This window comes from Bubalus kerabau, chromosome 14, assembly GCF_029407905.1.
Source record: "Bubalus kerabau isolate K-KA32 ecotype Philippines breed swamp buffalo chromosome 14, PCC_UOA_SB_1v2, whole genome shotgun sequence".
Lineage (NCBI taxonomy): Eukaryota > Metazoa > Chordata > Mammalia > Artiodactyla > Bovidae > Bubalus > Bubalus kerabau.
This window is the reverse complement of record NC_073637.1, coordinates 33,718,501-33,733,935: the sequence shown is the minus strand read 5'-3', so window position 1 is coordinate 33,733,935 and position 15,435 is coordinate 33,718,501. Positions and strand designations below refer to the sequence as shown.

At 40.3% G+C, this 15,435-nt stretch overlaps 2 protein-coding genes across 4 annotated transcripts in view; one reads left to right on the top strand and one right to left on the bottom strand.

Moving 5' to 3' along the window:
- The window catches only part of PREX2 (phosphatidylinositol-3,4,5-trisphosphate dependent Rac exchange factor 2), a 787,616-nt gene that overhangs the window by 673,204 nt on the left and 98,977 nt on the right, over nucleotides 1–15,435 (bottom strand). For all 3 annotated transcript variants that reach the window (XR_008702179.1, XR_008702181.1, XR_008702180.1), the window contains exon 3: nucleotides 6,363–6,499. The gene's annotated coding sequence lies outside the window, so the exon portion shown is untranslated. The remainder of the gene's footprint in view (nucleotides 1–6,362; nucleotides 6,500–15,435) is intronic.
- Nucleotides 1–15,435, top strand: part of CPA6 (carboxypeptidase A6) — a 309,103-nt gene that overhangs the window by 217,425 nt on the left and 76,243 nt on the right. The window contains exons 5-7 of the mRNA XM_055546193.1: nucleotides 7,185–7,299; nucleotides 9,396–9,497; nucleotides 12,004–12,108. Coding sequence (XP_055402168.1) covers nucleotides 7,185–7,299; nucleotides 9,396–9,497; nucleotides 12,004–12,108 — 322 coding nt within the window. The remainder of the gene's footprint in view (nucleotides 1–7,184; nucleotides 7,300–9,395; nucleotides 9,498–12,003; nucleotides 12,109–15,435) is intronic.

Sequence of the window (15,435 nt, the reverse complement as noted above, 5' to 3'; positions counted from 1 at the left end):
AACACAGCAGCAGAGCAGACTATTCTGTGACTCTTAGAAGTTACAATAGGGAGAGGGCAGAGGTGAGGAAGATGCTTATTCAGTGACTGCCTGAGATTTGGAGGGTGGGCAGGGGGCCTGAAAGTGCTGTGACCAGCAGGGAAGGAGGCAATTGATGATGAAAGACAGAATGCACAGGTGAGGGAGTAGTTTTAAACGGTAGGAAAAGTACTTTATCCTATAAGACCAAAGAGGTAAATGTGGGTCTAGTTAAGATTGTGGAGAAGAGAGTCAAGAGGTTAAAGAGAGAGCAGCCGTCGTCGTCGCGCTAGTGGCTCCGTCCTGTCTGACTCGTGTGACCCATGGACGGTAGCTAACCTGGCTCCTCCGTCCACAGAGCCCTCCAGGTGAGAATACTGCAGGGGTAATCATTTCCTTCTTCAGAGGATCTTCCTCACTCAAGGACCGAACCCAGGACTTGTGCATGGCAGGTGGATTCTTTCCATTTGAGTCACCAGGGAAGCAGGGCAAGAGATCATAACTAATAGCCCAGTTTTCTGGATGAACTGAGAAGCAAAATTTATCACTTAGAATAAAGAAATAGGGGTAGGAACCAATAAAAGTGGTTGTTGCAGAGAAGAAAGATTGTAGCACTGATACAGAGTTGACGTTTGTTGGTTAGAACCACAAAAAGCTCAAGGCAATAAGGAAGTTAAGGTTTCCAGTGAGATGCTAGCTCAAGTATTCATCTGTGGGGTCTAATCTGGAGAGTCTAGATTAGAGGAGGATCTAGGAAGAATGATGGAACACTGGGGTGCATGTTATTTTTTGAATTATGGTTTCTTCAGATATATGCCCAGGTATGGGATTGCTGGACATATGGTAACTCTGTTAGTTTTTTAAGGATCCTCCATACTGTTCTCCATAGCGAATGACATATACACAGTACTATAAATAAACTAGCTGACTAATTAACTAAATAAACTAGGACCTACTGTGGGGCTTCCCTGATGACTCAGTGGTAAAGAATCCGCCTACCAATGCAGGGGATGCAGGTTCAATCACTGGGTCAGGAAGATCCCATGGAAAAGGAAATGGCAACCCACTCCAGTATTCTTGCCTGGGAAGTCTCATGGACAGAGAAGCCTGGAGTCAAAAAAGCCCATGGGGTCAAAAAAGTGTTGGACATGACTTAGGTCCTTTGTTGGTGTTGTTTAATATCTAACTGTATAGCACAGGGCACTCTATTCAATACTCTGTAATGACCTATATGGGAAAATAATCTAAAAAGTGGATGTATGTTTAACTGATTCACTTTGCTGTACAGCAGAAACCAACAACTTTGTAAAGCAACTATATTCCAATTTAAAAAAAAATTTTTTTAAATGATGGGACAGAATGGAAGAATCAGGGCATTAAGATATTTACAGTGAAAACAGGTTTAGTGTGACTGAGGGCAACAAGTTGGAAGGAAACACATTTTGATAAAGTGTAGGCTGCTAGACATTAAGAGTTCTGGAGTAGAATACTTGTGGCTGGTGGCAGGATTACAGGGGTAGCAATGAAGGAGATGGCTGAAGTGGAATGGAGATCATTGAGGTTGATGCAGTCAAGAGAGAGTGAGGTTAATCACCATAAAGCCATCTCAGCAATCTTGAATTTCCTTGGCTGATGGCAAGATTAGAGGTGGGGAAAGAGAATGTGTTTCTCAGACAGGAAGTAGCAGGGAGGAGCCAGGAGTTAGAGGTAAGCAACCAGGAATGGCACAATGCTGAAGGGAGGATGAGCTTTTCCTGGAAGTTAGAAGGTTAATGGAGCGGTACCAATGGTACCCAGGAGGATGCTGACAAAGTAGAAGAGAAAGTCACCAAAGAGTCTGTGTCCTTGAAAGAGTCCACAGTTTCTGCTGGTGCAAGAATATGAGAAGAGGGAGTTCTCTAAAGAGACTGGAGAATGTAGGAATTTTATTTACGATCAAAGAGAATTCCAGAGAGCACAAAAGCAAAGGATGGGGGGAAGAGATGGAGAGAAAATGCAAAATCTGGGGGGAGAAATGCAGGCTAGTGAATGAGTGAGATGGGAAGGAGTGACTTACTCTTAGTTTGGAACCCTGTGATTTTGGCCACAATTGTAAATGACTAAGCAGGTGCTGCTAGTGGTAAAGAACCTGCCTGCCAGTGCAGGAGACACAAAAGATGCAGGTTCCATCTCTGGGTCAGGAAGATCACCTGGAGAAGGAAATGGCAACCCACTCCAGTATTCTTGCCTGGAAAATCCCATGGAGAGGAGCCCGGCCAGCTACAGTCCATGAGGTTGCAGAGAGCCAGACACGACTGAGCACATGCAACCTCTCAAGTACTCCAACTTTTAAGCTAGTGTTTTTACTGCCAGAACTGGCACAGAGATCCCCAGTGAGGCCCAGGAAGGGTTCAAGGCTCTCTCAGTCAAGGGAGAGAGCTCTAGTCTCTGTGAAAGCCTGAGACAGAGGGTTCAATGGGGCAGTAACATCCTTCCCTGGCCCCAGAGATATTTGGCTCTCAGAGCGATAGCGCAGCTTTATGAAAGTACTGATGGGCTTTTTGCAGAAAGGTATTTTAGCTGTGCCTCCATAACAGGGCAGAGTCACAGCTATGCACAAAACCATTGTTCACACTGAACACATTTTAGTCGCTGCTGTAGCTCTGAAGGCAGGCTTTGATTCTCTGAATGCCTAGCAGGGAAGAGCTTATTCCTGTAGGTCCTCAATAAAAAACTCAAATGCCTCATTAATTATTGTTTGGAAGAAAAGAATATACCAGCTATTTTAACAAGTCTCTATTTCCATTCAACATAGGTCATGTGGAACTGCTATAGAATAAAATATCACCCTTTATACCACAGAGAATAGAGTTTTAAAAAATGAGAGTTTTAAACCAATGGTCTCCTCCTGGAGAGCAATCATTTAGAATTATTCATTTTGTTGGCATGAAGATAATAATACATAGGTCAATTAAATTCCCCAGGGCTGGTAGGTATAGATCATTCTAATTGAGTTATATTATTGTAGCCTGGGATATTTTCCAAAGATTATAATTTACTCTGTACAACTATACATAATGTATAGATATACTCATCTTTACAGCAGAGATAATGTGGCCTCATGTGTCTGGCCCCTGGGTGATCAACCCCTCTTAACAATATGACCTAGGAAATGATTCCTTTTGCCACAAAAAAATTTCAATAATTTTTTAAATTGAATACCTGTTAAAAAAAATGGTAATGGAATTTCAAAGTTTGACATACACTCACTCCCTTGTCCACCCTAGAAGCTTTGGGAAGGTGATTTTGTACTAAGTGATAATATTACTTGTATATAGTTCTTAATAGATCTAGAAAAAAAATCTTTGACTATTTCAAAAGGAAAACAACTCAATGAAAACATAATCATATTAAAAAAGCTTGAAACAGTACACTTTGGCATGTTCATTGACTTTTTAAGGAAGTATATTCTACACATTGAGGCTTCCCAGGTGGCACAGTGGTAAAGAATCTGCCTGCCAATGCAAGGATGCAAGAGACGTGGGTTCGATCCCTAGGTCAGGAAGATCCCCTGCAGAAGGAAATGGCAATCCACTCCAGTATTCTTGCCTGGAGTATTCCATGAACAGAGGACCCTGGAGGGCTACAGTCCATGGGGTCACAAAGAATCAGACACAACTGAGCACACACGTGATTAGAGTAGAAAGAGTAATCAGCCATAAGGAAACTAAGAAACTACAGCTGGTTTTTTTTTTTTTTTTTTTAAAGCCATTTGGACCCCATTTCATGGGCCTCTCGTCAATCTGCTGGTTTCCAGTTGGCCACTTTGACAAGAAAAATGGGGCCAGACCTGGTGTGACAGCATGGTGGTCAGGAAGCTGTTCCCAGGCTACAACTGCTCCCACTCTTGTGACCATTAATTGCCTCTCAAGTCAAGAAGCTGGTGACTGGACCCCAGAGTTCTGAGTCCAGACACCTGACAACCTCTAAACAGTCATGTTTCTGCCACCTCAACATGGTCACACCAGCAAGAGATGGCCTCTGCCCTATTCTTAACTTCCTGTCTTGGCAGGGTTCACAAATTCGTACCCAGAACCATAGCTACAATAGATGCTGTTGACCACACCCAGCACAGACACTCAGGAGCAAAGAGGATGCACGGACCAGTCATATTCTAATGCTTTCTTCCATTTTTATTTAATGTGGAAACTGAGAAGACTGAGAACAGTCAGTTTCCAGATTAATTAGCCTAAATTACTGGTTTCCAGATTGTTAGCCTAAATTTGAGCTCAACTATGTATTAAAATCACCTTGTGATCTTTTCATAAAGGCCTGATACCTTTACACAGAGATTCTTGTGTAAGTAGGGCTCAGTGCGGCACATTTTTTTACAGCTCGTGGGTGATTTTTAAAGCAGCCTATCTTGAGAATCACTGGCCTAAATGAATGGATAGACAGCAGAGCTCCAAAGACCAGCTCAATTGAGGGCACCAGGAAATTTTAAAACAAGACTGAGAGCTTAAGTGTTGATTCATCAAAGAAGTTAATACTCAACTAGATTGATTCCACAACCTCAAACTGAAAAACTTCATAATTTTCTTACTTTGGTTACAACACTAGTTAGAAAATATTACAGTAAATCTTGTATAGGAGCAATTATCAATTAGAACTATTCTGATTATTCTCTGAATGGGGATTTCATTATATTATTAGCAATATGTTAAGTCATTTATCGACTGATAATGATAAAGAATTCATTCAGAAGCATGATTTTTCATACTGAAACTCCTGGGAAAATATTAGCTTTTGAAGGGGTACAGTGCCAAACAAACAGATGGACCAGCATCAGAACTTCAGAAATTTTCTGATGATGAATATGAAGAATGACCTTGTGCCTGCTTAATCGCTTCAGTCGTGTCTGATCTTTGCAATCCCATGAACTGTAGCCCACCAGGGTCCTCTGTCCACGGGATTCTCCAGGCAAGAATACTGGAGTGGGTTGCCATTTCGTTCTCCAGGGGACCTTCCAGACCCAGGGATTGAACTGGCATCTCTTGCATATCCTGCATGGGTAGGTAGGTTCTTTACCACTGAGCCACCTGGGAAGCCCACTCTTGCCTTAAGGGGAAACAAATTATCTGTGCTTGTTTATGTTTAAAAAGTCTGCCCACTTTGGAAATAATACAAAAACAGTACACTAGAGCTTCGTTTTGTAAACATTCTGTAAAGGTCTTTATACCTTTGAAAACTTTTGTGTGTTTGTGTGTCTTATGTTTTTAAATTGAAACTTCACAGAGATTCTTCTGTAGTTTGCTGGCTTTGACAAATCTATTTACTACCCACCCCCCACGTCCCCCGCTTAGTTTCCTGAAAGAGATAGAAGTATCCAGGAGAAATGGATAGATGGTACTGGTAAGGGAATCATAGCTGAAGACTGCCTGCAGTAACTGGAATTTGTTGATAGTTTATAACCATCTCAGCTCTAATCAAACTTGCATTTTTCTTGACCACCCCAGATTCGCTCACAACACAAGAAGATGACATTGACAAAGATGTTCATTTGGATCTTTACAGCCACACTGGCAATACTGGAAAATTATTTACCCATACAAAGCTACTTTCATCTATAACTTGTTTCCTTGAGGGAAGAAAGAAAGAACTAATACAGATCATGTTCAGACTGACAATTTAAACTCCACTCATATTTTGAGCCCCAGCAAACAGCTACCAAACAAGTTTACCAACTCTGTGCCATGCCACCTTACCTTGATTTTTGACGTTTCTAAAGTCAAACATTGAAACCAAAAGGACAGTAAGCTGATGATAAATTCCCGATTAAATGCTTTGTCCTCAGTGGGTCCTCAGTAAATAACAAATGAGTAAATCAAAAGGAATGTCCTACACCCAGCATGACCCTAAGTAAATCTACTTCTTTTGTGGAGCAAAAAATTGTCTTGAATTTCTTGAATAAAGTGGCTTTCATGGGTCAGCTTTGAAAGTCATTTAAAGATGCCATTATATGTTGCTTTAATAGCCCTGAAACCACCAAGCAACAAGTTCTTTGGAATATAAAATAAGAAAGCAAAGTTTTTGGTTTTCTTTTTTTTTTAGCTACCTGTCCAGCCCAGGAAAATCAGTGAGAGGCTCTTTAACATCTTTAAGTAAATAAATGAGCACCTTGTTACTTCATGGTGCTCTAACTGGTGGAGGTGAGCGAGCACTGGGGGAACTAGTCATATTTAGCTTGGACATCTCATCGAGGATATCAATGACTGCAGCTGGAGCTATTCCACACATTTCAGTGACCCTGGAATCCCCGACCCTGGCCACAGCCTTCAGTTCCCAAGTGCATTCACTTTGCTTACCTGAACTTGTCTTCTCTTGGCATCCTTGATACTGTCAGGCAGTAAAAGTAGCTTTTTCTGACTATGGTTGTTTCTTCTGTTTCCTCTTGAAGCTGGCAGCTTCTTCTTTCCCTTTTCTGAGCTCTGGGTCAAGTGTGCTAGGTAATGACATAAGGAAAGTCTTTCAGTGACAAAAGGCACAGAAACAGAAACAGATAGAAATAGCTGAAAAGGAGGCTGCAGCAAGGGAGTGAAGGAGCTTGTCTTGCTTCATTTCTCAAAATGTTGCACTAGATTGAGTCTGTTTTGAGTTCACATTCCAAGTTCAAATTCTGGCTTTGCATCACTAGCGGAATGACAATTGGCAAGTTCTTAACCCTTTTGAGGCTTGGTCTCCCCATTTGCAAAGTGGAAATAACCATATGAGGTAGGTTTTATTAACTCAGTTGATGTATGTATTGCGATGGCCAAAGGTTCATTCAGGTTTTTCTGTATGATGTTATGGAAAAACACGAACAAACCTTTTGGCCAACCCAGTAAAATACACGGCACAGTGCCTCCCACCTGGTAGGTGCCCAGTAAATGTAAGTGTTCCCATCATTCCATTCTTGTAGCTATTCCATCAATGGTGGTTATTATTAGTATCATTATTACTTGGGAACATCTGTTCTGTAATTTTACATTTAATATTCATTATACCATTTATCTAAGAATTGTTATTTTCTGAAAAAGAACATCTTCCCCACATTTGGTATTTTTAGAAATGTCAGTCCTGGTTTTCTTTTGACTCATTTTTATATTTTCTCCATTTAATTGTAATCATGTCTATCATTTTAAATCCAGGATCCTCATAGAAGATCTTCAGAAAGTACTGGAAAAGGGAAGTAGTTTGCCAGCCTGGAGAAGTCGAAGATCCCTCTCTGGATATAATTATGAAGTTTATCACTCCTTAGAAGAAGTATGTAATCAAAGGACTTTTTGTGGCTTTTTTCCAAGTGCCTCTTTATCATTCAGGTCTCAGGACTGGGGAGAAGCATAGGGACACAGGCAGAAGTTATGTGAAGAATATTTAAGCTCTTACAATGTCCAGGCACCTCAGTTCTCTTCCATTAAGCATTTTGTCTGAGAAGTATATATGAGAAGTAGCAAAATAATTTTAATTTCACGTGCTTTACCCAACCCACCCCTACAATGGCCAGGAGAAGTGCAATGGAAGAATGTGGTAATGCTGCTATATAGTCAGCCCTTGGTATCCAAAGGACATTGGGTGCAGGACTCCCTGTGGATTCCAGAATTGTGGATACTCAAGTCCTCGTGTACCATAGCATGGTACAGTCAGCCCTCAGAATCCACCAGTTCAGCATCCAAAGATATGGAGGGCCAACTGTAATAACAGTAATAAACACCCTAACTGGAAATCCATGGAATGTAGAGCTAGCCAGAGTTTGAGGGCAATGGTTTGGCTGAGCAGTGGAGTCAATTTTGATGTTGGCCCCATACCCTCTGCAAATTTGAGTCCCCCAAAGCCAAATGGCATGTGTGGCTCCTCAGAGCCTGTTAGCTTGCTGTTACTTATTTTATCTGGAAAACATAGGGACCCATCCCACTGCTGCTACTGTACATCTGGGCAACAACTAGTTATTCTTCAAATCTCAGTTTGTGCAAGAAGAGAGCTGGTTCTACTCTCCCAGATGGGCCAGAACTCCCTGTTCCAGCCCCAGCGTATTACCTGCACCCATGGTACATGGATGTGATACCTAACATAATTTTTAATTATGACTAAGTACTTGATTAATGCCTTCCTCTCCTAATAAGCTGCAAGGGCCCTGGGGGCTGGCCATTGCTTTCTTGTTCACCATTGTATCTCCAGTGTCAAGCAGAGACTTCCAAATAGAGGGTCGTTGACAGAATGAATAAATGAATGAGTACATACATTTTTTCATTCTTCCCCTGAATTCTGAATTGAGCAAAGGAATGCCAGTCATAGAAGTAATGAGATCCTGTTATATTCTTAAGAATATGTTTGGTTCTCTTGATAATGACTTTCAAAATTACGTCCACATATTTTATGTTTTTAATATACTTTGGAGAAGCTTGGAGTTAGCAGCAATGGAAAGGATTTAGATAACCTGACACATTAAAGTGCTATTAACATGCACTAGAAAAAGGTCAAAATTTTAAAATATATTAATATAGATAAGTACATATACATGTGTGTGTGTTGAGTTGCTCAGTCTTACATACATATATGTAAATATATGTGTGTACATGTGCTCATTAGACTAAACAGCGAAAAAAAGGAAAATATGAGTACTTTCCAAATATTTTTTTTAGACTCTTACACATCTTGAAACAGTGGGACACTTTTTTTTGTGACTTCCTTCCTCCTCTATTGGGCTTTTAAGTCAGAAATGTTACCCATCTTTCTAAATACCTTATTTATCTACCTCAAATATACCTTTTCCTGATGCCAGATAAATGTGTGTGAATGGATCAGTGTCAGCATATTGCTATCACTGGGGAAATTATTCATGGTATGCCCTCTGATGTGTGGCTGGGTAGACTAAATCTTAAATGCAAAAGATAATGCCTTTTTCTTAGCATCTTCTGTTCAGTGGTAAATTACAATATATAGGACTTAAACACCTTCGAATAGTTGGGATGGTTTTTCTGAAGCTTATTTCTTTCTTTTCCTCTTAAACACTTGGAGATGAAAGAAATAAATTTTTATTTTTAAAAAAGAATCCAGAATACATTGATTAACTTTCTGTAAAATTTTGCCATTAAGATGTTAATGACAAATAGTAGTAGAAAGGTATGCTTTAAAAAGGGAACAATATGAAGACAAAGCAGCTAAATATGAGAGCAGAAAACAAAGTGTAATTTTTAGTATCCTGAAGAAAATTAAGACTACAAAATTGGTTTTTCATTAAATTTTATACTACATACATGCTTTTTGAGTTCCAAGACCTATTGTCTTTTTGTTACCTTTTGTTTATTAAAAGCTCCATAATTGTGTGAGTCTAATATGGTTTTTAATTTATTTGCTTTTAGATTCAAAATTGGATGCATCATTTGAATAAAACACATTCAGGTCTCATTCACATGTTCTCTATTGGAAAATCATATGAGGGAAGATCTCTTTATGTTTTAAAGGTAAAAAAAATAAAAATTAGCAACTGAATATTTACTATTCATCTTTTTCAGCTTTGACTTATAAGGAAAAGAAGCAAAATGGTATTTCATAGTGTCTCGTATTTAACATCATCTGGTAATTTAAGACTGGTGGCTTAGATAGTAAAGAATCTGCCTACAAACAAGAGACCCGGGTTTGATCCCTGGGTGCCAATGATACCCTGGAGAAGGGAATGGCAACTCATTCCAGTATCCAGGCTGGATAATCCCACAGACAGAGGAACCTGGTGGGCTGTCAGTCCATGGGGTTGTAAGGTGTCAGACATGATTGAGTGACTAACACTTTCACTTTTTTCCCAGTAATTTAAGAAAAAATATTTTTTCCCTTAAGTTTTTGAGCCATATTTAATTTTTGCCATTTGAGTATTCCAAAGAATACTATTTCTAACTTATTCAGAGTGACTGATGAACTTCAAAAATAATGACCTTCAAAATTATTTGTGGGTTGGTGCTGCTTACAATGAACACATGCAAAACTATACAAATGTGTCAGAAGGTGTACATCACTCCCAGCCCTTGAGCCTGCATTCTCTTCCAGCTACTCACCTGTAGCTCTCCATTCCTTCTCAGCCAAACATCTTAAAAGATTTTCCTACATCACTGTCTCTTACTTCCTCACCAACCATTCAGACCCTGGACTCCCTGACCTTTGCCCCGACAACGACTCTAGAACTTCTGCATGACTTCCCATCTCATAGCATCCTCTTCCCTTGTCCTTTCTATACGTGCTGGTGACCCCAGGGTTCTCTCCCCAGATGTGCTCTCTGTCTACCTGCTGTCTCAGAAGCACATCCACCACATGGTTTCAGTGATCATTCCAGACTTACCTGTTCAGTGGACTCTGCTCTCTAGAGCTGGGCATCCTCATCTCAACATTCACCAAAGCACCTCAGACTCACGATGACACCACTGTGCTCCAGATCAGGAAACATGAACCACCCCAAATTCCTCTTCCTTATTCTAACCACTTCAAATCTAACATGAAGAACTGACAAATTTTTTTTTTTCTTCTATCTTCTGGATTTATCACAACCTCTCCTCTTGTCCTCACTGCTGTTGACCTAGGCTTGTTTCTGGATCTATTCTCCCTGGACTATTACAATCATGGCTTCAGGACTGAACTTCCTCATGAGTCCCCATCCTCTCATCCTCTAACCTAACTATACACACACACCCACACCCCTCCCATAGAATACAGGATGAAGCCTTATCTGTATGTCATATCCAGGAATGTCATCTGTCTCTTGCCTCTGTGTCAGCTTCATCTCCCTTCTTTCCTCAGACCTTAGAAGCAGTGGTTCAAACATGGTGTGCTCAGCTTCTCTTCCAAGCTTGAGGTAGATGTCTTCTTTCACTTGTCTGCCAAGCCAGCTTCAAGTCTTACTCTCCTACTCAAAGTCTTTCTCTTCTGAGAAGCCCTTGTTTGTTCCACAGGCAAATGACACATAGCACCCAATGTCCCCAAAGTAACTCCTGCATATTCACATTATAGTGATGAATTGCTGGTATCTCTGCCCTCTCCACTACCATATAAATTCCTCATTTTCTTATCTCAGAATCTCCAAGGCCAAGCACCGTGTCTGATATTTAAAAGGATTTCTTGAAGTGTTAGTATAAGTTGAGTGAATTAATGAATGAGTGAAAACTAGATCTCCCATCAATGTCAAAAGCCACCTACTAATTAGTGGGTAAGAAACCATGTTATAGATGAAATTTATATAACAAGATTATAAAGAAAAGTTTATTGCTTGATTCTACAAATCAAATTGTTTTGTGTTTCCTTTATGTACTGTAATAAAATTTGACTTTGTCTTCCTACAAGACATAGCTATTTCTTTAATAGATATTGCTTGGGAATATTTCTGTTACCTTGCCTGGGGAGGGGGGTTGAGAAAAAGAGGGCAAGGACAAGGAAAAGGAAGGGGAAAATTCAGCTTCTTACTTAACCGCCACATACTATATTAAAATGGAATGTGTGCGTGCTAAGTCGCTTCAGTCATGTCCAACTCTTTGCAACCCTATGGACTGGGGACCTCCAGGCTCCACTGTCCTTGGGATTCTCCAAGCAAGAGTACTGGAATGGATTGCCATTCCCTCCTCCAGGGGATCTTCCCGACCCAGGGATCGAACCTGCATCTCTCACATCTCTTGCTTTGGCAAGCAGGTTCTTCACCACTGGCACCACCTGGGAAGCCCTAAAATGGAGAAGCACACCTATTTAACCAACTGCCTTTTCCTTATGTATTTTCCACTTCTTTGATTTGTAATTAAGGCAATAAATTTACAGTTTCTGCATAAACAAGCCTGGACTTCTGAAATCGATAGGCACTCTCTTTGTCTTTTTTATGGGTTACCTAATGAACCCAACTCTAGTGAAGTATTATGGTGAAACCATATTAAATTATGCAGGTCAGTGAATCCAAAAATAAAAGCTTGCTTTGGTAACTATGAATACTCTTGTTTTCAGCTGGGCAGAAGATCACGAGCTTACAAAAGAGCTGTCTGGATGGACTGTGGCATTCATGCAAGAGAATGGATTGGCCCTGCCTTCTGTCAGTGGTTTGTAAAAGAAGTAAGTTAAACCCGTTATGCAGTATCCATTTGAGCTAGCCAGTGTTTTTATTCTGCTCAAGGAACAAAACTGGGAATGTGAAGCAAGTGATACCTGAAAATAACACCATAATTTTGTGGGTTGCTTTTATGTTTATGAAGGCCTCTCAAAACCCTGGCTCAGATTATCTTCACCTCTGCCCTTGGAGACTGGAATTACCAACCCTCATTAAAGAGAAAGAACTTGAGATTCAGAGTGTTTATGAATTTATGACAAATTAGGAACCAACCATAGGAGCTGATATATGACAAAACGCTAAAAATTCAATGTATGGTGTTCCAAAACAGTTTCTCATGTGATATTCAGCATGGAATATTCTACATGACTTTTGTTCTCCTTCAAAATGATCTCACATAAGCTATAGCAATAAAGAGATGCCCTCCTGCTATGGATCTGTGATTTAGACACCCAAGACCTTTAGCATTTGTAGATGTAACATTCGCTGTTTCAGTGCTTTTCAGTGACTAATGGTTGGTGACTCATAGTGGTTTCTCATTTTCTGGAGGCTTCATTTAAGCCATAAGCCCTATGAGGCTAGTATATTGAATATGTTCTTATCCCAAGAGTGGGTCAGCTTCATGGGCTAACATCTTAATACGTTCTGATATCTTTATATTGTCAAGAATGTAATGACTTTCATGGTTTTCTTTTTCAGTTTGACTTCTTAGTGTTTTGTTTTTTTTTAAAGACTCCTAAAAGAAAACAAACTACTAGTACAGGTAATAAAAGTGAAAAAGTCTAAGGAAAGGAGGTTCTAAGCCAGAAAATAACCCTAAAAATTATTTATGGAAAACCATTAATGATACAAGATAGTGAAATATTTCAGTTATATTTCACTATGTTTTATGGGAAAGTGACCTAGTGCAGTTTGTGATTTTGAAGACTCCCCTAGTCTTAGAAAATATGCCTTACAAATGTCAGTGATGTACTAAATTTGTAAAATCTGCTTCTCCACCACTACCAAGCCCACACAAGTATCCATTTTATAATGTAATAATAAAATTTTCAAAGTATTCCCACTCAGTGTATTCAGCAATTCATATTCTCTTAAAATACCATTTTATCCAGTAGGACAAATGCAAAAGCTAACAAACTGTTAACCCTAGCATCTTGTATAAATATCCATTATATACATATAACATTTTCTACTGTCTTAAGTTTCAAAAATGAAAAGGGAATAAATGGTTAAGAACAGAACATCTTGGTCTCCCACATTGCAGGCAGATTCTTACTGTCTGAGCCACCAAGTAAGCCCCAAACATGTGTTCAGTTCAGTTCAGTTGCTCAGTCATGTCTGACTCTTTGTGACCCCATGAATCACAGCACGCCAGGCCTCCCTGTCCATCACCAACTCTCGGAGTTCACTCAGACTCGCATCCATCAAGTCAGTGATGCCATCCAGCCATCTCATCCTCTGTCGTCCCCTTCTCCTCCTGCCCCCCATCCCTCCCAGCATCAGAGTCTTTTCCAATGAGTCAACTCTTCGCATGAGGTGGCCAAAGTACTGGAGTTTCAGCTTTAGCATCATTCCTTCCAAAGAACACCCAGGCCTGATCTCCTTTAGAATGGACTGGTTGGATCTCCTTGCAGTCCAAGGGACTCTCAAGAGTCTTCTCCGACACCACAGTTCAAAAGCATCAATTCTTCGGCGCTCAGCTTTCTTCACAGTTCAACTCTTGCATCCATACATGACTACTGGAAAAACCATAGCCTTGACTAGACGGACCTTTGTTGGCAAAGTAACATCTCTGCTTTTGAATATGTATACATAAGATAAATTCCTACATGTGTACTTGTTAGGTCAAAGGGCATGTGATTTTTATTTTTATTTTAAGGAGTATTCTAAAATTGCCTTGAGATTGGATATAGCATACTCACAGCAATATGTAAGAGCACCTCTTTCTTTACTCTTTATATTTAGTGTATTATCAAACTTGTTATATTTTGGCATTTGTCAGGTGAAAATATGATATTTTGACAGAGCTTTAATTAACTTTTCTCTCATTAAAATATGATTTTGTTTTATATTAAAAAAAAAAAAAAGAACAGAACATCTATTGTTTATAGACTATGGTCCTTCCCAGGTGGTGCTAGTGGTAAAGAACCCAGCTGCCAATGCAAGAGACGTAAGAGACATGGATTCGATCCCTGGGTCAGGAAGATCCCCTGAAGAAGGGCACGGCAACCCACTCCAGTATTCTTGCCTGGAGAATCCCATGGACAGAGGAGCCTGGTGGGCTACAGCCCATAGGGTAGCACAGAGTCAAACACAACTGGAGCGATTTAGCACACATGCGTGCATGGTCCTGTGTGTTATTATAAAACATAAAATATATCTTCCAAACATTTAGTCTCACCCTCACATGTGCAGCCTTTTTATAGCACCTAAACTTAATTTGTCCATGTGGTAATTGTCTCTCTTCTTATACCAGTGCCGAGGGCAGAGCCTATCTTATTCATTGCCAAATCCCTAGCACCTAGAACACCATCTGGCACTTAATAATACTTCAGTTATCTGTGAATAAATGGGGATAATGAGAATTCAGTGGTTATGATAATGAGAAATATCTGGGAGATGACTTGCAATTCATCTCCTAAGGATATGAATGGTACTACCTGGACTTTGCAGTGTGCAATATGTATAGCCATACATGACAGCCCTAGAACCCAAGTTAAATTGAGTCCCAAAGAGTTGATGCTTTTGAACTGTGGTGTCGGAGAAGACTCTAGAGAGTCCCTTGGACTTCAAAGAAATCAAACCAGTCCATCCTAAAGGAAATCAGTCCTGAATATTCATTGGAAGGACTGATTCTGAAGCTGAAGCTCCAGTACTTGGGCCACCTGATGCAAAGAACTGACTCTTTTGAAAAGACCCTGATGCTGTGAAAGATTGAAGGCAGGAGGTGAAGGGGACGACAAAGGATGAGATGGTTGGATGGCATCACCAACTCGATGGACATGAGTTTGAGTAAGCTTCTAGAGTTGGTAATGGGCAGGGAAGACTGGCATGCTGCACTCCATGGGGTTGCAAAGAGTCAGACATGACTGAGTGACTGAACTAAACTGAATTTTTGCTCTCTCTTTTTTGGTGCTTTTCCCCAAATTCAGCAGCTTAAAACAGCAAACACTGATTACTTTCTAGTTTCTGTGGGTCACAATCCAGGTGCAGCTTAGCCAAGTGCCTCAGGTAAGTCAAGGTGTCAGCTGGAGATTGGGCCATCTCAGGCTTGTGTGGGGAATCTGTATCTGAGAGCTCAGTCGCGTGACTGTTGGCAGCTTCCATTTTCA